The sequence below is a fragment of the Nilaparvata lugens genome, chromosome 1 (genome assembly GCF_014356525.2).
Source record: "Nilaparvata lugens isolate BPH chromosome 1, ASM1435652v1, whole genome shotgun sequence".
NCBI lineage: Eukaryota > Metazoa > Arthropoda > Insecta > Hemiptera > Delphacidae > Nilaparvata > Nilaparvata lugens.
This window is the reverse complement of record NC_052504.1, coordinates 15,482,571-15,506,579: the sequence shown is the minus strand read 5'-3', so window position 1 is coordinate 15,506,579 and position 24,009 is coordinate 15,482,571. Positions and strand designations below refer to the sequence as shown.

The 24,009-nt window shown below is 32.3% G+C and overlaps 1 protein-coding gene and 1 long non-coding RNA gene across 2 annotated transcripts; both read left to right on the top strand.

The window, feature by feature from the left end:
* The first annotated feature begins 677 nt into the window (after positions 1-677).
* LOC120352092 lies at positions 678-5,027 on the top strand. The gene is made up of 2 exons (XR_005571699.1): positions 678-849; positions 3,101-5,027. It is a non-coding gene; the product is annotated as an uncharacterized LOC120352092 (long non-coding RNA).
* A 3,916-nt stretch (positions 5,028-8,943) lies between these two features.
* LOC111057532 (zinc finger protein 613) lies at positions 8,944-23,116 on the top strand. Its single transcript, XM_039431756.1, has 5 exons — positions 8,944-9,085; positions 9,281-9,546; positions 10,969-11,221; positions 14,494-14,754; positions 17,130-23,116. The coding sequence occupies exons 1-5, from the start codon at positions 9,071-9,073 to the stop codon at positions 17,166-17,168; spliced, it is 834 nt and encodes a 277-aa protein (XP_039287690.1). The 5' UTR covers positions 8,944-9,070; the 3' UTR covers positions 17,169-23,116.
* The last annotated feature ends 893 nt before the right edge of the window (positions 23,117-24,009 follow it).

The window sequence follows — 24,009 nt, the reverse complement described above, 5'->3', positions numbered from 1 at the left end:
AAAGATAGCAAGAACTGTCAAAACAGTTGTGCTTGGTTTCAAGGCCTTCTAGACTTTTACCTGAAGAGTAGACCGTAGGTAGAGAGTAACCATACTAACCAAGCCTGGAACATTGCAGACGTTTTGCCAGAGTGCAGCACAGTAGTTGGGTCAAGTGGTAGGTTGGGTCAGATGTCAATTGGGTCAGTTGGTTTTTGATATTAATAGAGTTGGGACAAATGGTATATTGGGTCAGATGTCTATTGGGTCAAATGGTTTCGCGGTTTTTCTCTATTTTAAAAAATTGGGTCTAGTGGTAGGTTGGGTCAAATGGGAGTTGGGTCAGTTGGTTGAGCCCCGATTATGGCGTGTAGTTCAAAGGCTCTCTCATGTGACGTCACACACCCAATTAATGTTTGCTTCAGCGACTACGCTCAAGCCGTGTCTATTATATTAATGGTCGAAGATACCAACACGGTAGTTAGAAGAAGAATATACCGTGCATACCAATGCCACCAATGCCTTTGTGATCTATTGTATTACGAATATAAATATAGATATAATACTCGTGCTAAAATACCCCAATGGCGGCCTTCAATTTCAAGTAAGAGCTATCATTGAGAAGGCATAGGCATTGTGAGTCTATATCTCTTTAAGGTCTTTGGTAGCTACTGTAGAAATTTCGGATTTCGGGCAAGCCAACTGCCAAGAAGTCGGGTATTTGTATTCGCTGTGTAGAAAAAGAGCGTTTTTCAAATAATAATATTTTTTTATTGAAGCAATAAAAAATATTCAAAGTATGGTAGTTTCATGCAGTGCTTATGGATGTACGCATCGGCATGCGCCAGATAAAAATATTTCTTTTCATACGTAAGTATTTTTATATTTTCATCAGTCATGTTTCATGCAGGCTAAGCCTAGTGCCAAATGATCGTTTACTATCGTTTCCTTACAGTTTTTATTTTGAGATATTTATTAAAAGACTTCATTAATGAGCATAGATATTATTGATTGCGTAATTAATTATATCAACATTAGTTAACTTTAACAGCATTAGTACCTAATTTAATCAAATATGTACTAACCTAAAAGTGATCTACTCGCATGGGATCTGCTACAACTTTTGTAGCCCACAACTGTGATAGGTTTGGGCATTTACTTGATTATTTTTTGCACAGTATTTAGAAGTAAAATTGATTATAATTTATGATGTAGTTTATAGTATGGCCTCGATAATCCGGGTTAAATGAAACCAAACCTAATCCATATTTTTAAAAATGGGCTACTTTATGCATGAAATAATAGAAACTCAACTGAAACGTTGATAATTCACTAATAAATTTGTGTACTGCAATTAATTATTGTATGTAAAATATTACAATAGGTAAATGCAGTTGAAGCTGTTGTGATTTACTTAGTATGGCACTTTAATAACTAAAACACAGCACAAACCGTGCAGTAGACCTAGAGTAGAATACGAAACCGTACAGTACAAACTCAACTAATATTACACACTTTTATTATGAATGAATTAGATTTTATTTTTATCTTTAAGGTTTCAGTTTGATATCAACTATAGTATTTTGTCTTATAATTATACTAGCAGGGCACCCATGCTTCGCTTCAGGAATTGAAAGATAAGATTATTTTTGTGAACCATTTATAAATAATCTAAATTCTACCAACATTATCATTTTTGAGATTAGGCCACAACTTGGCATGAAAACTATTGAGTCAAATCATTCGATTAGTCATTAATGTGTTGGAAGTGCTCTGTAGAATAGTAGTCCAATTGCAGCAAATAGAATAGTGGGAAAAGGAACAACAGCTATTTGGCCATTTTAATAAATGACCCCTTTCTTCCGCCCAAGTTAAATTTTGGCCGAATTTCCTCATTCTTTGCAAACAGATTCCACAACGGACACTTCTGAAGTTTTGAAAATACCCTCCATATATCACACTGAATTATTATAATTTCATCAAAATTGTTTAAGCAGTTATCGCGATTGGATATACAAACAAAATTAAATTAGTCTTGATAGAATAGGATCATTTGATAGAAGCAACTCCCGTCATAAAAGTTTGTTTTATGAAAAATAAAAACTATCTCCTAGGAATAGCTCTGATTGAAGCAGCAGTGCCCAATCAATTTGTTCTTGATAAATGCATTTTGATTCGTTCTTCAACTTGGTGCCAACCTAATGAAGTCATCTCAACTTAATGCCAACCTGTCGAAATTATCAATTAAGTTGCCAGTTAACAACTGTTTCGAAGAGGTACTCTCTAGATTATAGATCTATAATAGATCAGGCTAAGCCTAGTGCCAAATGATCGTTTAATATTGTTTCCTTACAGTTTTTATTTTGAGATATTTATTAAAAGACTTCATTAATGAGCATAGATATTATTGTTCACGTAATTAATTATATCAACATTAGTTAACTTTAACAGCATTAGTACCTAATTTAATCAAATATGTACTAACCTAAAAGTGATCTACTCGCATGGGATCTGCTACAACTTTTGTAGCTCACAACTGTGATAGGTTTGGGCATTTACTTGATTATTTTTTGCACAGTATTTAGAAGTAAACTTGATTATAATTTATGATGTAGTTTTTGGTAGGGCCTTGATAATAAGAATAAGAATAATAATATACATGCTAAAAGATGAACTTTAAACCCTTAGAGTTGAGATATCGCCAAAAGATTTTTTAGTGAGCACCTTGGACGTTCAAGGAAGCTATATTCCAAGTTTTGTTGCAATCCATCCAGTAGTTTTCCAGAAATCGTGATCAGTGAGTCAGTGAGATAAGAATTTTATAAGTATAGATTAATGAAGTTTGAACACTAATTCTGAAAAATCTAGAAGGAAAATTGAAATTTGGGCTTCCAGGTGCACGAGATTGATATTTTTAGAATCTATGTTCAAAATTTGGAGATCTAAATTATTCCCGTTTTTCCGGTATGCAATCCACAAGTTGACATGTTTTGATGCGAACACATGAACAAACACAACCCTACTCTCTCTTATTATATAGAAGACAGCTTTAACTTTGGCTGTGTCATAATCTCAACAAAATCTACAGTACCTATCCACTTATTTCTGATTTTATTTTCAGGTTTCCTCTCAAGGATACTGACCTTCTTGGCAAATGGTTGCATGCCATGAAACGAAAAAAATTTATACCTACCAAATATTCAACACTCTGCAGCACACATTTTAAAAAAGAAGACTTTCTGTTGAGACCAGGGAAGTCCAAACCCAGACTTAGCAAAAATGCAGTGCCCTCAATATTTCCACAACTTCCAGAATATTATCAACCAAAATCCAAAAAACCAAGAAATGTGAGGGATGCTACTAATCACAAGTAGTAGAGAACAATGTAGGGAATGGAGAAGAATCATCAATAGCCAGCTCTCTAAGTGTTGAAGAAGAATCTACATCTCCACAAACACAACAAAAAGCATCACAGACAAAAGACAATTCAAGTGAAGTAGTAAGGAGATTGAGAGTAAAAATCAAGAGGCTCCAGCAGCAATTGAGGAGGCGAAGTCAAAGGATCAACACTTTGAAACAGTTATTTTTTGAATTGAAGAGTGATCTATAATTTTTGTTTTATTTTTCCCGTTCTTATAATATGTAGTTATATATTATCTTATATTAAATATAGGAGTATAGAGTATAGTTAGGTAAATAAATAAATAAATATCTTTATTGTCACAGAATGTTTACACATTATAGACAATGTCATGTTTGGTAACTCTAGTAAATACAAGGCAAACATGAGCCTGCAACAACAAGTACATAAAGTCAATTTTACAAAGTTCAATACATCCATTACACTCTAAATAAGGTATCAATTATATTTCCCAATCATTTATCAACTACTTATATATCATTTATCATATTGATTATATATACATTTTCCAATTTATAGAAAAATAGTCTGCTATTTTATATGGGGTTTCTCCTATTAAAGCTTCCTTTACTTTCAACTTAAAAGCACTTTTACATAAAGATCTTATAGTGGCAGGCAAATAGTTATAAAGTTTCACCGCCATATAGGGGTTTAGTTTTTGAGATGCACTGTGCTGATATCTAGAAACTCTTAAGCTATTTTCATTTCTTGTTGCACAATTATGGTGGTGTCTATTCACATCAAATTTTTCAATGTTAAAGTGTACATATACAACTGTGAAATAAATATAGAGAGCTGGGAATGTCATCACTCTCATTTTTTTAAACAAAGGTTTGCAGCTTTCTCGGTATTCTGCATTGCATAGGAGCCTCATTATCTTTTTTTGCAACCTGAGAATTTTAATTGTCTCAGGATTATTCTCCCAGATCATAACACCTTAACAAAAGAGGCTCTGTACATGAGCATAATAAACCTTGAGCAATATTTCAACTCCTACACATGTTCTCAACCTTCTAATAAGATAAAGACCTTTTGAGACGTTCCTTATTACATAGTTAATATGATGATTCCATGTCAGGTGTCTGTCAATCCAGATACCAAGAAACTTGATTGCCACAGGGCAGCTACTGGGATCATCATTTTTTCTAAACGTGAAATAGATATCACTAATTTTGTCCTCATTCAATGAAAGGTTATTCGCCGAGCACCAATCTTTTAAATCAGTTGTGAAATTGGATAGAGCATTTTCAACTTTAGAATTTGTCTTACCTTTAACATTTAAGCCAAAATCATCAGCAAACAAAAAGCCAGAATTAGATTCACTTGCAATAGAGTCAGGAAGATCATTAATGTATATATTGAAGAGTATAGGTCCCAATGAAGACCCTTGAGGTACTCCATAACTTATGTGTCAACCTTTAGAAAGACTACCATTTGTATACACAAATTGCATTCTATTGCTCAAGTAAGATAAGATGGTTTTAACTGAGGTCGTATCTAAACCATAATGTTTAAGAAAACAACCTATACTTAAGTTGCAAAACGAATGGAAACAGTTTCACGAAATTATTGTGATAACGGTTAATTTATTATTATTTGCCATCTAATAAAATATATGGTAATATTAGCAATCTATAATAAATGTTTTATTTTCCATATCCCAAATACATGATAATAGGAAAATATTGTAAAAATGAGATTCATTTGCTAATAGAATGGATCAAAATCTGTAGTGAGGTAGGTTCACTGAATTGGATGTTTGGTCGAGTTAAAAATAATGCTCAATGAACAAATCATTGTATCATAATATGGTAATGGAAATGACGAAAAGTTCAAAAAAAATATATTGAAATCCATTAAGTATGTCGAAAGATATAACGCAATGAAAGTCGATGTTTTCCCATATAAGTCTGTCTGGGCGCCTGACTTCTTGCCCGATATTCAATGGCGACAAGAAATGAAGGAGGCATCATGCTTCCAAACGCTTGAAGGTATAGCTTCATCTAACTTAAGTCATCTAACTATATATATATATCAATGGATAAACCACTCTTGAGAACGTCTTGCAGACCTTGGAAATATCAGACTCCCATGATAATTTTCTATGAATACAAAAACCAATTAATGTCACAGGTTCAGCACTTTTTATTGCAGAATCACTTCTTAGCCTCAGAAAAGAGCTTCTGTGTTACGAATTTGGCATCATGAGGCCGTCTGCCAATATAGAATTTTGGGCATGTATTACATTTTAGTTTATAAATTCCTGTCTTTTCAAATTGTGAGCTGTCTATTTTTCGTGTTTTTAGTTGGGTTTTCAAGTTGTTGTTGGTTCTAAATGCTGTTTTGTAGCCTGATTTTTTGAATATGTTTGCTATGGATTGTGATTTTTGATTGAAATATGTCTACTGGTATCAGTTTCCTTAGTTGTGAATCCATTTGTTTAGCTAATTTGTATTCTATATTTTAGCTTTTTTGTTGTCTATGATAGGTCTTACTGGTGTGTTCTCTTTGTGGAGTTTGGGAAGTGCTTGGAGAGTAGGTGCAGAAGGGTGAATTTCTTTTAATTATCTTTTAATATAGATATTTAAATTGAATATCTTATCTACAAAAAAGCTCCAGCATACAAATTAGCTAAACAAATGGATTCACAACTAAGGAAACTGATACCAGTCGACCAGCATCCTGCATATTTAAAAAACAGCTTGGACCTTGTAAATAAAATTAAAGACATTCAAATCCCATATAATTCCACTCTAGCATCATTTGATATCAAGAACCTCTACACCAACATCCCAGTAAAAGAAACCATAGCTATTATTGAAAAAATCCTGAACAACAAGAACAATCCACCAGAACACACCAGAGAGCTAATAGAAATATTAAAAATCATAACATCACAAAATTACTTCACTCATGATGAAAAATACTTCAGTCAAAAAGAGGGCCTTCCAATGGGAAGCCCAATCTCCTGTATACTAGCTGAAATTTTCCTGCAACACATGGAAGAATCAAAAATAAACATGCAGAGAAAATCATTTATTGGAAAAGATGTGTTGATGACATAATACTGCTCTACAAAGGAAATGCCAGACAATGTGATCAACTCCTCTCAGAATTGAACAAAATACACAAAAACATACATTTCACTGCAGAATATGAAACCAACAATGCCCTAAACTTTCTGGACCTCTCCATATCAAAACAGGACAACAAACCAAGATTTAGTATTTTCAGAAAGCCCACAATGACAGATACACTCATACATGAAACATCAAACCATCCACCTCAACACAAACTTGCTGCCTTTAACTCCATGATCCATAGACTAATAAGCATTCCACTTACAAAAGAAGATTACCAGACAGAATTGAACACTATAAAGTATCTGGCACAAAACAATGGCTACTCATCCAATGTAATAGACAAAATACTTCATAAAATGAAAAACAAGAAACAGAAAACCCCAAATCCCAACAAATATGTCACACTAACATATTTCAATCAAAAATCACAATCCATAGCAAACATATTCAAAAAATCAGGCTACAAAACAGCATTTAGAACCAACAACAACTTGAAAACCCAACTAAAAACACGAAAAATTGACAGCTCACAATTTGAAAAGACAGGAATTTATAAACTAAAATGTAATACATGCCCAAAATTCTATATTGGGCAGACCGGCCGTAGCTTCAAAATAAGATACAATGAGCACATAAAAGCAGTAATTCAAATTCAGAATCCACATATGCAGAACATTTAATAGCCACAGGACACAATCACAAAAACATACATACAGATATCGAAATCCTACACATTCTTCAAAAAAGCCAGAGACTCAACACACTAGAACAATACGAAATTTTCAAACACCTCCACTATGACAAATCCAACTTATTAAATGATCAACTTAACTTCAAATCAAATGTAATATTTTCCCACATTTTGGCCACACAGTCCAACCCATAAGAGCAAGCGCCCCTGGTGTCAGGCTGATGAAGCTCCTCTTCAGGAGTGAAATGCATTCCTCAAAACTTCAATCAAAAGTAAGTGTTTTTTCAAATATTTACTAGTAACACAGTGTCAGAACTTCAACAAAGTTAAAAATAATGTTCAATGAACAAATCATTGTATCATATGGCAATGATACAACGTAATGGAAATGACGAAAAGTTGAAAAAAATTATATTGAAATCCATTAAGTATGTCAAAAGATATAACGCAATGAAAGTCTGTTTTCCCATATAAGTCTGTCTGGGCGCCTGACTTCTTGCCCGATATTCAATGGCGACAAGAAATGAAGGAGGCATCATGCTTCCAAACGCTTGAAGGTATAATAATAATAAGTTGAGTCATCTAACTATATATATCAATGGATAAACCACTCTTGAGAACGTAATGCAGACCTTGGAAATATCAGACTCCCATGATAATTTTCTATGAATACAAAAACCAATTAATGTCACAGGTTCAGCACTTTTTATTGCAGAACCACTTCTTAGCCTCAGAAAAGAGCTTCTGTGTTACGAATTTGGCATCACGAGGCCATCTGCCCTGACCAATGGTGGTGGTGTCATCAGCAATAAGCAAGCAGGAACCATCCAGGTGCAAATCGTTTATCAACAGGAACAGCAGCGTGCCAAGTACTGATTCTTGTGGAACCGCATGTGGTGCATTTTCTTCATTTGATAACGCACCTATCATTGAAACTACCTGTCTTCTATCCTCGAGGTAGTCAGCATGCTCACCCATCCCAGGATGGATGATACAAAAGATGGAGGATTCCTAAATGCTCACCCATATCGCTGAATGCGAGTATGCTCTCGGAGATATTAGTGTTCGTTTAACTTTTACGAGCATTGATCGATTCACTTTTGAATGGATGTCAACAAAAACACAATATTCTTGCGTCAAGTCAGACGTTATAAGGAAAATAATTATTGTGGTAATGAAGAACTACCTACACGGCACTATCATAACTATCTAAATCAAAAGCCGGGATTTGCATGTGATTTTAAAGCATAGTGGCGCGATATGTTTATACAATGTGTATAACAATTTATTATTTGAAGTATTATGTTTCTTTGTTGAATATTATATTTTTCTTTTTGTATCAAATAATTAATGAGATTTACTCATTAATACATTTGAATATTTCTCCTGGGTCTTTATTGCAGTAATAAGCTTGTTATCTGTTCATTTTGTTTTATTATAAAAATGAATAATGAGAAATTAATTTAGATGACGATTATTTGGTAAGTTGAGGGCTAAAAAAGTTTATACTTTCCAAGCAACCTTATTTTTTCCAAAATTGTAGTTACAATAGACTTGTAGTTGATTTAAAAAAATTGAACTGCTAGGCTACCTATAGAGTTTTTAAATTTTAATGTTGAGCTAAGATGTCCGCCCCCTGGTGAAACATTTCTGCTATCACAGCAAGTTTTGCATTCATAATTGACTAAAAATAGTATCTGTTCAATTTGATTCTACCTTTCTTTGGCTATAAATAATATTGCTCTTGATTATGGTTGCTAAAACCATCAAGCATGGAATTTGAAAATCGTTTTCTACTTGGACATTATTTTCAACCTATTTTTACTTTTTCATTACAGATTCTGGAGTAATTTCACTCTTTACGTAAACAGTCAGCATCCAAGAGTAGCTTTGAAGATGTCAATGTATGCTGTAAGTAACTCCATATAATTTTACACTTTCTATAATATGCCGCTTCTCGGTCTACCCTATTAATCCGAGGATGCACCTTGAATTATTATTAAATTCAGAATGTAATTCTATTTTAGAAAAGTTAAAACGACTATTATTTTAAGTAGAGTAAGCAATAAGTATTATAATTAAATTAAAATTCGATTTGATTTTCAGATGGACAAGATGACTGAAGCACGGAAATCAGCGTATATTGAAGCCCATAATGTGATGCAACAACACCTTTCAATGCAGCAGCAGCATAAAACGAAATTGGAAAGCACTCATCATTACCTTCCAACTCTCAAAGTACCGCAGGTTGCTCCCCCCAACATTGACAATTATCAGAACAAACAGAGCCAAGATCATGGATTCTCCATGGTGCCTGATGATGGATTGGGCTACGATGATGGCATTAGAGTGCTGCGCTCCATTGGCACATGGTGAGTGAAAGCGGTTTTAGCTCTGCTCCTGGATTATTCTATATCATCACTGAGGAATCCTCCCAAAGTTGTGAAGTTTTACCTCTGCTACTAAATTTTGTTCTATATTCTCACTGAGGAATCATCCCTAATTTTTAAAGGTTTACTTTTGCTTCTAGATTATTCTATATTTTTACTGAGGAATCATCCTTAATTAATTTATAACAAAAATCAAATATTTTAAGATCACGTCACCCATCGAGAACTAAAATTATGTTAAAATTCATAAAACATCGTCCTTAAAATAAGGGTTTACCTTCTTAAAATACTCTGTCGAGTTGAACATCTCAAGAATGCTTCGTAAATAATGCTGCTCTTATATGTGTTAGGATCTCTACGAATTATTTATACTTGTGACTCAATTGAAGTATTTTTTATAAATCTAAATCTTATTCAAATTCTTCATTCCGTGAAAATGAACAAACAAACAATTAAGTTACTGTACATCCAAAATCAAGTTTCAAAAAATCCATAAAAGTAATTCTAATAAATATATTGTTCTCTAATATTTTATATTTGTGTTCCTCATTGGCTACCCTTTGTGGAGACACTTGAATAACTATCAGCCTACAATTAAATAGTATTATATTGAAGCAAATGATGTATTATAAAGAATAGAATCTGCTTTAATAAATGAATAGGCCTATATAATATTGGCCTAAATCAATAGCCTATGTAATTATAGCAACATTCATACACACACATATAAAACTTGAAATTATCTTCGGAGTAGAATTTTAATCTAAAATCTTTCTTGAACGTGTACTGCTACATTTCCAGTTATTATAGTTATAATAATTTGATATGTTATTTATAAATCAAAAAAGGTGCTTTGCATGAATTGGTGAATTTGTTTGTCAGAAACAAAATAAAAAGCTTAACAAAAAATAAATATAAGTTACTGCTCTAAAACTAAAGTACATGGATAACCTACATGAAAATTCAGGAACTGCAAATTTATTTAACTAGAACTAATCACGAAATTATACCCTTATTTATAATATTAGAGTTAATAATTATTATTAAATAGATATTTAATTTATCCTACCAACAGTAACTATAATTATGATATTCCTATGAGTACAGTAAATGAGGCAAAAACATCGCAAAAGGAAGATCCCTAGTGCCCCAGTGTGAGTCGTAAAATCAACTACATGAAATAATATTTGATGTCTACTGTTGAATATCGTTTATGCTATCGGATAGGCAAGTTACTGTCGTTCCCGTCTGAAGTATAACAGTCGTGAGGCCCATCGACGGCTACAATTGTATTATAATCAGGCTAGGTGGGACTCCCGAAAGCTACTCTGCACCAACAAAAAGCTTCACTATTTGCTATGTATTAATCTGAATTATATGTTGCTGATAAATGCGTGTTATCAGGGCTCCAGATTACCCGACACTCCATGCAACATTCCAGAACGACCAAAACTCTTTCAATACGGAGGCAGAAAGGAAGCCGCCGCCGCCTCCAACGCAACACTCGATCCACACTCAGACGCAGACCACGCCCCCACCACCTCCCATCCAGCAGCCTCCACTGCCTCCCAAGCAGAAACTGCAAAAGGTCGATAACAACAATAAGAGCTTCACGTGCACCGAATGTGGGAAGGGGCTGGCCAGAAAAGACAAACTGGTGAGTACAATCATAGAGTAAACATGCATAACATTATATCCCATGGTTATATCTCAAAATTGGACAAAAATCATAAAGTGTAAACATAACCTATTTTTGGACAATTTCTATCTAAATTTGGGAAAGGAACCATTTTGGGCTATAAGCCTGTTGTCCTTTCCCAATCATTCATAATTGAGGATGATATTGTTTGTATCAATGTATGAATAAATAAATGGTATAGGCCGTTTATGTTCCAAATTTCAAGTCGCCTTGTGCCTATTATCACTGTTTTGACCGGGTGAGAGTGTAAGAACGACACAGTTATGGGGATCTACCAGCATCACATAGCTCTACGAAAAAGAACTACTAGGACTTTCGGTTTGAGTTAACAGTGAAATTTGGAACATAAACATTCTATACCATAGGGTATCTTCTTATGGTATCTTTTCTCTATGGTACAATCAATCTGTATAAAATATCAGACATCTATTTCTCTATGTAGTGGTTATAGCATTACTGGCTTTTTTATAAATACTTTTATATTGTTGATGCGATGCAATAATTATAACTTGAAGATCTCCTGAAAGACTATTTGATTCTTTGATTTTCGATTTTCGGAGGATGATGTCCACATAAGATCAAACGGCTTGTGCGTGCATAATGGAACAAGGGCGAATCCTAATGCCTGGTTTGGATGGAGGGGTATTTTTTTATTGAGGTTGATGCTCACATGAATTCAAATTCTAGATTAGTGCGTGGTTAATAAAACTACTATATTTAGTGGATCTACAACGCATCTTCGCATTTTATGAAGCTGTCCTCTGGGGCTGCCCTATCAATAGTAACTTATTTATTAATTGTATTATTATTTCTGATTGCTCAGTGGCAGTTGACTTACAACTCACAAGAAACTACCAAAACATAGCAATAAGCTAAACCAACTTACAACCAACTGCAACAACTCAACAGCTACAGCAATTGAAATTGAAAATTGAAATTGAAATTGCTTTATTGTCTCTTCAAAATAGATACATAATTTACATACACTATATTATTATCGACAATAAAGTTTAATAACAACCTGCAAAGGAGATCCTGAGTGCAGATGTGAATCGTAATTACATGATACAAAATAAAATCACAATAGTAATAAAGAAAAGAAAGAATACAAAACAAAAACAAAAATATTAAATCATATCCTCAACATCCTAAAATTTAGACACACACGAATGTATCTCAAACTCTTATTCATTAGATTAATTTAAAGTAGATGTTCCTGTCAATCCATTCCTGTATAATTCTATTCAAATTCCCAGTTATATTCCTGTTAACAAAATCTAGTGGTATTTTATTGATTAAATAATTGCAATAGTATTGAAGTTGATGTCTGCATATAGTAAGCTTTATGAGATGTATGTTAAATGTATTTGTACTGTTTGCCCGTATGTTATAGGGAGTTGTATGAATTTTAAACTGATTTCTATGTTTGTTTATGTAACGAATTACTCTTTTAATGTAGGTCTGTCTCAGAGTCGGGACATTTAGTTCGATGAAAATTTCTCTACTTGAATAAAGTCGTGGTCTTCCAAGAGCTGCTCTTATAATGTGTTTTTGCAAAATAAAAACTTTTTTTAAATGTGTGTCAAAGGCGGCGCCCCAGACCTCTATTACATATTGAAATAATGAGTGGGCGTATGCATAATATACTTTCCTAATTATATCCAAGTTTTTTATTTTTTTGTATTTTGTAGAAGATGTGTATCACGTACTTTAGTTTTGAACATAAATATTCTATGTGTTTGTTCCACTTGAGGTGTTGGTCAACTAATATTCCTAGGTATTTCATAGTTTGCACTCTTTCCAGTGATTTTATCTCTTGCTCTTCATTCATAGTATTGGTTTTATTGGTATTCATTCTTAAATCCAGAGATATTGGTGGTTGCCCGGTTATGTTGGGTGAGAAAGTGATATATTTGGTTTTATCGGTATTTAAGGTGAGAATGTGGTCCTGAAGCCATTTTTGCACTATTTTTAAACTGTTGTTTGCATTATTAAAGAGCTCCTCCAGCTATTTCCACTAAAAACGAGCGTTGTATCATCTGCAAATGACAATGTAGTACAATTTCTGAGATTTAGCTTCAACAGATCGTTAACATAGATTAGGAACAATATTGGGGATAAAACCGAACCTTGAGGCAAACCAAAATGTGAAGTAGATTGGATATCCGTTTGACCATTTAAAGTTAAATATTGTTTCCTATCCGACAAGTAGCTTGAAAAAGTTTGTTTACTGAGCCTCTAATTCCAGATTCATCCAGCTTATTTAAAAGTATATTATGTGGGATTGTATCGAAAGCCTTTGATAAATCCATGAAGACGGCTAGAGATTTTTTGTTTTCATTAAAATTGTCATATACAATTTTATTCAAATGAATGACCGCGTCATTGGTTGACTTTTTAGCTTGAAACCCATATTGGTTATCACTGATTATATTCTCTTTTTCTAAAAAGCTCATCAATCTCAATTTTAAAATCTTTTCTAGTATTTTTGATCATTGAAATCCATTTTTTAAGAGGCCTTTTATTCTTACTTAATTGAATTTTTTTAGTTCTTTTATGTGTCAAGTAATTTAATTTTTCAACTAAAACATCCACCATAATGTCTATATCATCGGCACTATATATATCGTACCAGTTTTCTCCTTGTAAATACACTAATTAAAAATACACTTTATTTTAATTATTAATTTTATAAACTGTTCATTCTTGTTAATAATAATCAATAAAGTGTTATTCGTCAAGAAAATGTATTATTCAATAATTTGATAATACATTTTCATAGTCAAGTTTTAATATATTGGTACAGTAATTAGTTATATTTCTACATTGTCAAAAAACAATCTGACAACGTTGCAGAGCTAGAGAAGGATAGCTCTATCTGCTTTGTTCAAATGACAGACTATAGTGTGGTCCACACTATAATGGCAGTGTTTGATTATTGATTAACATTGGTGTTGCTATCCTTGTCTATCATTCGACAAAACAGATAGTGCTATCTTTCTATAGCTCCGCAATGTTGCAAATTCCTTTTTTAACATTGTAAAAATATAGTTTATTAAAGCAGAAAATCGGCAACGCTGTTCTGCTATCTTTATCTACTGCTATTATAATGTGGACCTCACTACAGGATAGCAATTAACCTGTGTAGCTTACTATAGTCCATAGATTTAGCAAATCACTCACGACCACTGATTTGCATTGCGATAAAAGTGCATTTGTTGTGGTTTCAGGTGATACACATGCGCATCCACACTGGAGAGAAGCCGTATGTGTGCGAAGTGTGTAAAAAGGCGTTTGCAAGAAGAGACAAGCTAGTGATACACATGAACAAACTGAAGCACGTGACGCCGTCCAACCTGGCGCCGCTCTCCAAGCGCAACCAGACCAGTGTCGAGTCAAAGTCCACTCAGATTTGTATGCTGCCCGAAAAGAAGGAGATCAAGGAAGACGAACTGACGCAGTCGTCTGTGCCTCAAGCTGTCCAACCACCTGTGAGTACATACATCAATCAGTGTATCAGGGTATTCGATTGGATTTATTCATTTTTGCAGATTGCCGTGTATGCTGACGTGAACGCTATATTCAGTTTTCGACCAAATAAAAGTGATTCCATTTGAACAAAAATATTTGGTAATGCCAGCCTTTGTTCAAGTGTCTCAATGAGTCCGTTCTGGGAACATGGAATGTGGTAAATTGTCCGATTCACAATTTACCAGGTAAAAAGTTCCGCGTCCAATGGGAGGAATTTCGACAGATTCTGTACCACACAATAGGTACAGAATGGAAACTGTCAATCAAACGCCTATCCAACCAATGCTTTTTATATGGCGCAAATACTAGACACGTCACGTGACCTTAGGAAGTTCCAATCCTGGTCTTCTGATTGGCTCGTGACAGTGAACGAGATCAATTGATCCGGATCATCAATACTATCCTCCCATCAATACTATTACAATGCGGCGCTTCCTAACAAGATGGCGGATTTTTGCGCCAGGGTACTAGCCAAGTATCTATACTGTATGTATGTATACAGTATCTGTAGCTAGTACAGTTCCAAAGTCGGAGCCTGGTAAATTGTGGCAGTTCAAACTTTCAGAGCTCTCATTGGTCGATTGAATTGTAGTCTTCTTGCTCCTCTGCGCAAGCCCTGATAGCTTGTTTGTTTACCATAGCATAGCCATAGAATACATAACCAACAAAATGATGTTTGATAATCATTCGTTAAATGAATTTTTCTCTATAGAAAATTTGAGAGTAATGGAATGAAAGAAATGCACACTTTTCTATACGGTAAGTTTGTAAAACAGCCTTTCTTCATTCACGCAGCTAGTAAACGACACATTTCTGTGTAAATCAACTTCATAAGTGCGCGCCAAAAGTTTGAACCAACGATTTTGAAATGGCGTTCCATGGGAACATTTTGCACTAGTCACGTGATTAAAGAATTTACCACTTTTTCGTGTTCCCATAACGTACACAATGTAACACATTCAGACGTTTTAACAAGTTTCAAGTTTTATTGTTTACATCAGCAATACAACAAAATACAAAACATCCTATCGGATACTTATAAATAACTAACAATTTAAAGATACTACTTCTAAAAGGTTAATTTGACATTATATTATAATGTATCATCAATACAGTCGAAATTAACTTCAAACTTAAAAGTACTCAACTCGTATCAAAATTTTGGAATGATGTAACTGATGATGTAAATGAACCTTAACATGTTATGTAACAATGGTAAGGATTAGATTAGATTTATTCATTTTTGCAGGTGGAAGTGTAACATTAACGCCTTATGTCATGGAATATCTTATTATGCTATGTTTTCTCTGTGGTAATGCCACAATTGTTCAATGCTAATCTTTGTTCAATTGTCTCAATATAAAGGACGTTTAGACGTTTCAACTTACAATACTTTTTAGCAAGCGTTACAATTAATTAACTTAGTATGGACAGGATCATTGAACGTAAAATATTAGGTGGAATTTGAAATGTTTATAATATTATATTATAAACCTGGCAATTAACCAGGGAATGTAGCCTGTTATTAACCTGTAACTTGTTATCAACCTGACAGTATAAAATGTTCGTATCAACCAAGACAGAGATGACATAAGTTCGGTTGAGAATGGTTATCATGCAAGAGAAAGCTACTATGTATTTTTTGGTGTTACTCGAAATTGAATTGATCATTGATGTTCTAATAGACGTTGAAATTTGTAATATTTTTAATATATATCTTATATAAAACATAAGTATGTAACATTTATCTCCTAATACTCTTAGTAAATGAATTGATCTTACAACTGTTATGCTTGGAAAAAAACGTTTTCATTTAATTTTGTAGACTGAAAAGCATCATCTTTCTTCTAAAAATGCTGTTTATCGTAAAATGAATTTGAACTTTGCATGCATTGTGGATAGAACTGAATTTTTTTTATTCACCTACGTCATAGGCTCAACAATTATGCACGCCTAATACTAAACTTGTCCCTTCGTTTTCATGCAATTGAATCTTAGATTTACAGTTTTTCTTTTAATTTGAAATTTTTACTGGGAATTTTTGACACTGTAGCTCTTTCCATGTTCAATAAGCCTTGATTTCCGTTAAGTTGCGTGCTGGTACGATCAAAACCAACGTATAAAAAGTATTTAGTTTAATGCCCGGTTTCTAGGACACGTATTAATTTTAATGGACCATTAAACCTATAGATTCAATTATATTAAATTAGTTTTCCAGTGTCAGAATAACAGAAGTGCTTTTCAAAACAAAGAAAAATATACACCAAAGTCTTTCAAAAATGCTTGAAAATTTTAAAGGTTCAACTAATCCTGAATTTATTACTGTTGTTTCCAGTTGCATCATTGGTACTTCCCTCAGCAAATAATGAACTAACAAAAGACCTGTGAGGATCAACAGAGCTAACATGGGATGGTCGTATCAGTGAACAGTCGTTGAACAGTATTAGTTGTTGGCAGTGGCTTCAAATGTGACAAATGAATCGGAGATGGTACCTGAAGAGAAGTCATGTTTCATCCTACAAACCACACATCACAGGAAATGACCAATCTGGAAGCAGGCTGGTATACCCATTCATCTACAACTACTCTCTATTTGAAACTGAATAGGCTATAAGCATATTTATATCATTGTATGTATTAGTTTTTGTTTCGAGCTCTCCTCTATTTTCAGAGCTTTTTCCTATTGAATGTATTTTGCTTTAAGGTTAATATTAACGCTTTAAATTAGGATTTAAGTATAATTTAGTATTAGATTTTTTTTAATTATGCTAACAATTATTATTAGCATCAATGACTGAATTTTCATTCTCAACCTTGTTAAAAACGAGATTTTGAAATGTTTCCTGTCGAGATATTTTAGGTGGCCACTTCTGGCCTCATCACATTGACTAGGAGCACACTGGTGATTACTAAGGCGAACAACTATCCTTAAATCAGCTCTCTAGATTGATGAATGTTTAGTTATTATACGATTATTTTTTTATTGGAGCATGCCACTACCGCTGTAATGTAGATTGACAGCTTCGATCAATTGCTGGTAGATATGGGAACGGTGTGACTCAAATTAACAAATTTACACATATTATACTTATTATTATTCACTCAAAGTGGAAATACAAAAAATAATTATTTTATTGTTCAGTAATCGAGAATATTCATCGATCACCAGGTGCCCGCAGACTCAATCTCATCGTCGCTCCAGCTTTTTTTTTTAAATAAAAACTAAATCAGAATGTCATTCTCTCGAGGAAATTCTCTCAGTCGTCAAAATTGTGCAATTTGCTTCCAATTCGAAAGGAATGAACAATACTCTTGAAGACAGGTTAAATCTAAAACTTTCATTGCCTGTCTCACCATCCTTCTTTGCTATTGTTCTTTCTTGTATTGCGTCGTTTAGTTCATTATTAGTTCAACTTGTACAGTATACTGTAATTTATTATTATAAGAATATTTATAAGTCTCAATAATGGGCCATAGTTTTATAGTATAGTATTTAATACATTTTATACTCAGCGATTATAAAATTTTTACTGCATTTGCTAGTTCATCCATGAAAGTAAGAAATTATAAAATAATAAATTATTGCACTACTAGAATTAATATATTGTATTTGTATTTTAAAATGTGGTTGAAGTGAAATTGAACGTGAAAACAATAATTGTATTCCAGTAACAACCAATTTCAAAGATTATGGGACAATAGTTTTAGAAATCTTATTAGCTTTCAGCTCCGCTCATCTTGAAGCACATGATGGAAAACTAATTTTTCGCTTGCAAATTAATGATGATGTGTAGAAAAATGATAGAGAAATTTAAAGGGGTAAATAAAATGAAGAAGACAAGAAACAAAATAGAGGAATAGAAAAATTCATAGTATAATAATATTATTACCAATTTCGTACGCCCATCAAAAACAGGTAAAAATTCAGTTTTCCTCTTTCCGTTTGTCCCTAATCCTTTTTTACGATCTCTGTAACCGGCAAAGCGTTATCAATACTCTTGATGGGTCGACTTGCACTTCCCATGCAGCTTGGCTGGATGAGGTTTTTTGTACTTAATCCAAAGTGGTTGTTTATTTACTTTCAATTGCTTGGCAAAACAATAAAACGAAAGTTGTATCCAGAACTAATAAAAAAACACATTATCCTGTTTTTTGTTTGTCAATTCTGTAAATAGTACTCATATTTAGTACTTTTTTTACTCTTGCACCTATGATGAAAGATTGTAATGCTATGATTGCATACTTGTGTAATTGTGAAGTTATCCAAAACTGTTGAAAGTAAAACTAAAAAATTGTTGTGTGATAGAAAATAATGTGACCAATCAATATGCATCCACGTCGTCAGCTTTATTATAGTTTTTATCGTTTAAAAGTTCACATATGAGTAGAACCTATATCGTTATAAATAGACGTTATTTTTATTTGAATGGTGTTAAGAATGAGCTTTAAGTAGTGCTAAATTCTGCTTGTACTCAAAATTCTGGTATGAGTTTTCGAGGTACTCAGAACTTTTGTATTAGAAAGTAAATGAGACTTCAGAATCAGTTTGCAATATGTAACATGTATTTTTTATAAATATTATAATGTAAAACTATTGTATTAATTCAATAAGAGTAAGCATTCGTTCTCGAGTACAGTAGTCCTAATAAATTTTATACAGAAATGTATTGCCTCTGCATATTAACAGTATTTTTATACAAAATATTGAGATTTCTCAGGTCTCTGACACTAGTATCGATAGAATTTTACTATTATTGATTTTGTATTTTTGGCTATTTGATATTATTTCTATAAAATTATGAACAAAATAAGTAGAAGACTAGTAACTGACATCACGTGAAATAGTGAATAGAATAGATAAGTACTGTATTTTTATAAGTGAGTTACTTTTTAACTCTCGACGTACTAAATTAGCTCTTTTTCTGTGTTCTTTCAAGACAGATTTTGTTGCGTTATTTGACTTATTTGTTGTTTTGTTGTAGAATTATTTGTTGGAGCCAGTATTATAACTTTATTGTTAATTCTTTCTTCAAAACCAAGTAGTAGTGGCATCAAAAGTAGATTGTACAGAAGAATATATGTAATATATATATCATTCAACATGAAAATAATATTTTTTACTATATTTTAAATATTTGATACATTTTTTTATATTTATAAATTAAATACTATGTAACTGTGTGTACATGGTTATACAGTGGTTGAGTATGATAAGAAATCGATTCATCCAGTTGCATCACCAAATCCAACCAAAATACATTACACAATAAATTCATTGCAGTTCAAGTCTGTGAATGATTATGATTAATATTTATGTGTTTTCAAATTTGTAAAGTCATTAAATAATATACTGCATTCTTGAAATAATTATTCATTCATGCTGGCATGAAAATCCTCATTCTTTTCATTCTTTGAAAATTTCTAATGATATTTTTTAACAAGCTTCCCAATGTTTTCCACAAAATGGTGCCACTTCTTACTGGTTGGTGTGATAGAAATAGCTTCCCATTAATATTTTATTGGCTGTTGTGTTTATGAAGTTTTTCATTTTATTTTGTGGTTTGATATTATATTCTGTGGTGCTAACCTTATTGATTTCTGTATATTTAATTGTCAATTTGCTTGTTTCTACTAATTTTCTCATCAAGTGTGACCATTTTTTAAGATAGTTTTCTTCCCATACAACACTGTGATCCATTTGTATTTTTTATTCATCACATAAATGTAATGCATTTTTGTTAGTTTATAAGAAACAATCACTCATCAGCATTTAACGCTGCATATTTTTTAAAGTATCTTTATAATTTCTTTGTAGTACCTTTTCCAATGTCAAGGAACACAAATCATATAATTAAAACTCAATTAGAAGTTTGATTTATGATGGACTCCAATTTAGATTGCTTTATGTAAAATCTCAATGCTTTCCAGATAATATTGTGATCATGTAAGAAATGAGTATTTTTATGGATTTTTCTTCCAATTGTGATTTGTTCTCATTTCATTTGTTCCGACTATTAGGCTAAAATCTGCTGTGAGGAATGAGTATTTTTATCCAGTTGTGTTTGCTCCTATTTCTTTCAAAATCGTTGTGTTCGTTTTACGGATCTACTCAAGCATGTTTAATGCTAATCTAGTCACTTCAGACCTTGAATCTGGAAGTTCCACAATTTTTTGTCTTTAATACAATAATTGTACTCATTATTACATATCAGTTTCATAATGATTAAAATAATAAGCCCCTATTGGCAAACATAATCAAGATTTTATGTTATCCAGACATTTTATTATTAAACTCTTAAATGATTTGAGTTATTTGTATGAAACCTAATATCATGTAAAAATGAAAATCCAGCTAAATTTAAATTTTTTATTTTAATAAAAGATACACTAAATTTGTAAATACACTAATCTGTAATGGATACATCATGCTAATGAAGGGATTTTATAGAATTTGTCAAAATTTTAAAAATAATTTTCAACTTACTAGAAACCTGTATTTTACCGTAGAGCCCTTTTCTCTTAGAGAAAAAGTAACTGTTAAGGTGAGTGATTTACATCACTGTTTTGTTCCATGAGTTGATCCCATGAACCAATATTTTGTATCCGGAATTCATATGAAAAAAGATAGTAAAAATAAATTTTCCATGTCAAAAATTAACGTGCCTTTGACTTTTTGAAATTGGAGATAGAATTTCTCCATTATTTTTACAGGTAACTGAACTGGAGAATTCTGTAAGAAATTAAAAAATCATAAACATATATCAGAAAAGTAGTGATATTGAATATCCCCATAAGTCAAATTCCAATGCACAATAGGAGTATTTTCATGACATCTCTATAGTGTTCAGATATTTTATGCACTTTGAAGCTGTATTTCTATAGCAATGCTGCGATGCCTAGCATTTTATAGAAACTTATTTATTTGTAATTCATCTTTCTATTTGAAAAGTGTATGTATACAATAATTGACATTGTTCCATGAACTTTCATGTATGTTGTGTATGAACTTTGTATAAGTTACATGTATTAATTTTCGTGTATCGGTGAGACAAGATCCCAAATAATATTTTGTTCTCTTTTTCTTCCTAAATTTATTATTAGAGTTTAGTATATTAGGATTAAAATTTTTCTTGGTTTATCTTTTCTATCTTAACTCATATTTTCTGTTCCATACTCTTTTGGAATGAAGAATTGACTGATACAGATGAATTTGAATTATTTTTTGGCGATTAAAAGAAGATCAATTGTGCCTTTATTGCATGAATTAATCATGAAGTCCTGTAGAGCAGACTTTTATAAGCCTAATGAATCTTAATTTAAAATAAGAAATTGTAATTTCATATCTAGACATATTGAAACTACCTATCCCATAATATAACTTGAAAGTACAACTGATTGTTCAAGCCGAATATTGTCGATCCTTTATTATTAGTGATAAATACATTAAAGTTTCGTGGAAAACAAATAATGTTGGTACATTTAGCATTTTTTATAGTGGACTAGATAATATTCGCTAGTTGAATTACTTGTAAGCTAGCTGTTAACTATTGATTTGATAATGTTTTATAAAATTAGTTGAAATACAGTTAATTTAAGTTGTTAAACTCAGAATGCCATCTTTCAAAATAGCTTACCTATAATGGTTATTTCTACTAATCTAATCCCATGATTATCAGGGAGTGTGGGACCAATAGTATTTTTCTGATAAATGTAGCGTGAAATGAGTATTGAAAAACTCTCATATTATTTACAGCAGTAACAATTCACATTTCATATCCATCTACTTGTAACCCAAAAAGGATTGTAAGCTGAATCATCAGTATTGAACTACTGTAGAATGTTCTGTTGTCATTTTTATCAATGTATTACTTCAATATTATTTGTGTTCAATATTATTTTTTGTGAATTGTGATATTTTATGTTTTTTAATTTGTGAAATCATCAATATTATTTGTGAAAAATAGCTTTATCGGAAATTTATATTGCATAATCCCCTGATTGTAGAATTTTTATAACGTACCATATAGAATCATTTTGTTAAAAATGCTATAGCATCTTATTTCTCATCATGAAATACTAGTACCTACCTTGAATCTTCATTATAATGTATTTAGTATTATAATAATCATTAGAAAGTTGAAGTAATTTGAAGATTTTGTACCGGTACTGACTAAATTAGAATAAAATAGTGAATATTTGCTGATTGGCCATCATGTTAATATATTATATTCAAATAAAAATATCAAGATGCATAGTTAAGTAGCTTGGAATAGTTTGCTATCAGCTTGTAAGAGTAATAAATAATATGTACAATATAATTTATATTGAGAAAAATTCTTTTTATTCTCAACCCAATATACTTCCACTTGATACAGTAACCATACTGTATCAAAGCTTCTGATGACATTTTTAGGATACAGTTCATGTTTATGACAAAACCAGGTGTAACTGGTTTGAAGCCAACCTCAATAAATTAAGCTGTGATTCCACACTCATCAATCGAAGCCTTTTGTGTCTATGTCATCACTCTCAGCATTATTAAATCATATATTTTTGGTTTTTAATATGCTTCCAGAGAAGTTATTTCTGAACAAAAGCATATGACAATAATATGATGCTCGAACATTATGTTAATCAGTGGTGTTAACAAATAGACATAATGCAGAAGGTTGCGAAATAAATTTAATTTACTCATACATTTTTGCAGCTATTGACACATTAATTTTCCTGATGATTGAAATAGAGCGGCTTTCTATATTATATCTTGGTCAACCAAATCTGTTCAAACAAAACTATTCAGTTTATCATTTTTTAATTCTTTATTAATCCACATGAATTGTGTTGCATCTCAAATTAAAATTAATCTAAAAATGTAATATAGACCTTAGTTAAAACGGTAAGCCTATTATTATAAATAAACTTAGTAGGTACCTAGGTAGGCTGCTAAATACTGCGGGCGATCATGGCTGTGATTACTTCGAATACCGTAGACTACATTGCCAAGAACTAATTTCTGGAAATTTTCCATTGCCAAGTTTATACAGAAAGTTATTACTGTAGTCTGCAGCATGGGCGCCCGTACTCATGGGCGTAGAGGCATATACGGTACACTTCCTGAATGCACAAAAATGTGTTTGGTAAGTTTATTTCTTCAATATTTTCCCGAGGGAGAGTAGCCGGATCCACCGTTTTCTGGGGAGTATTCCCCAGGTGCC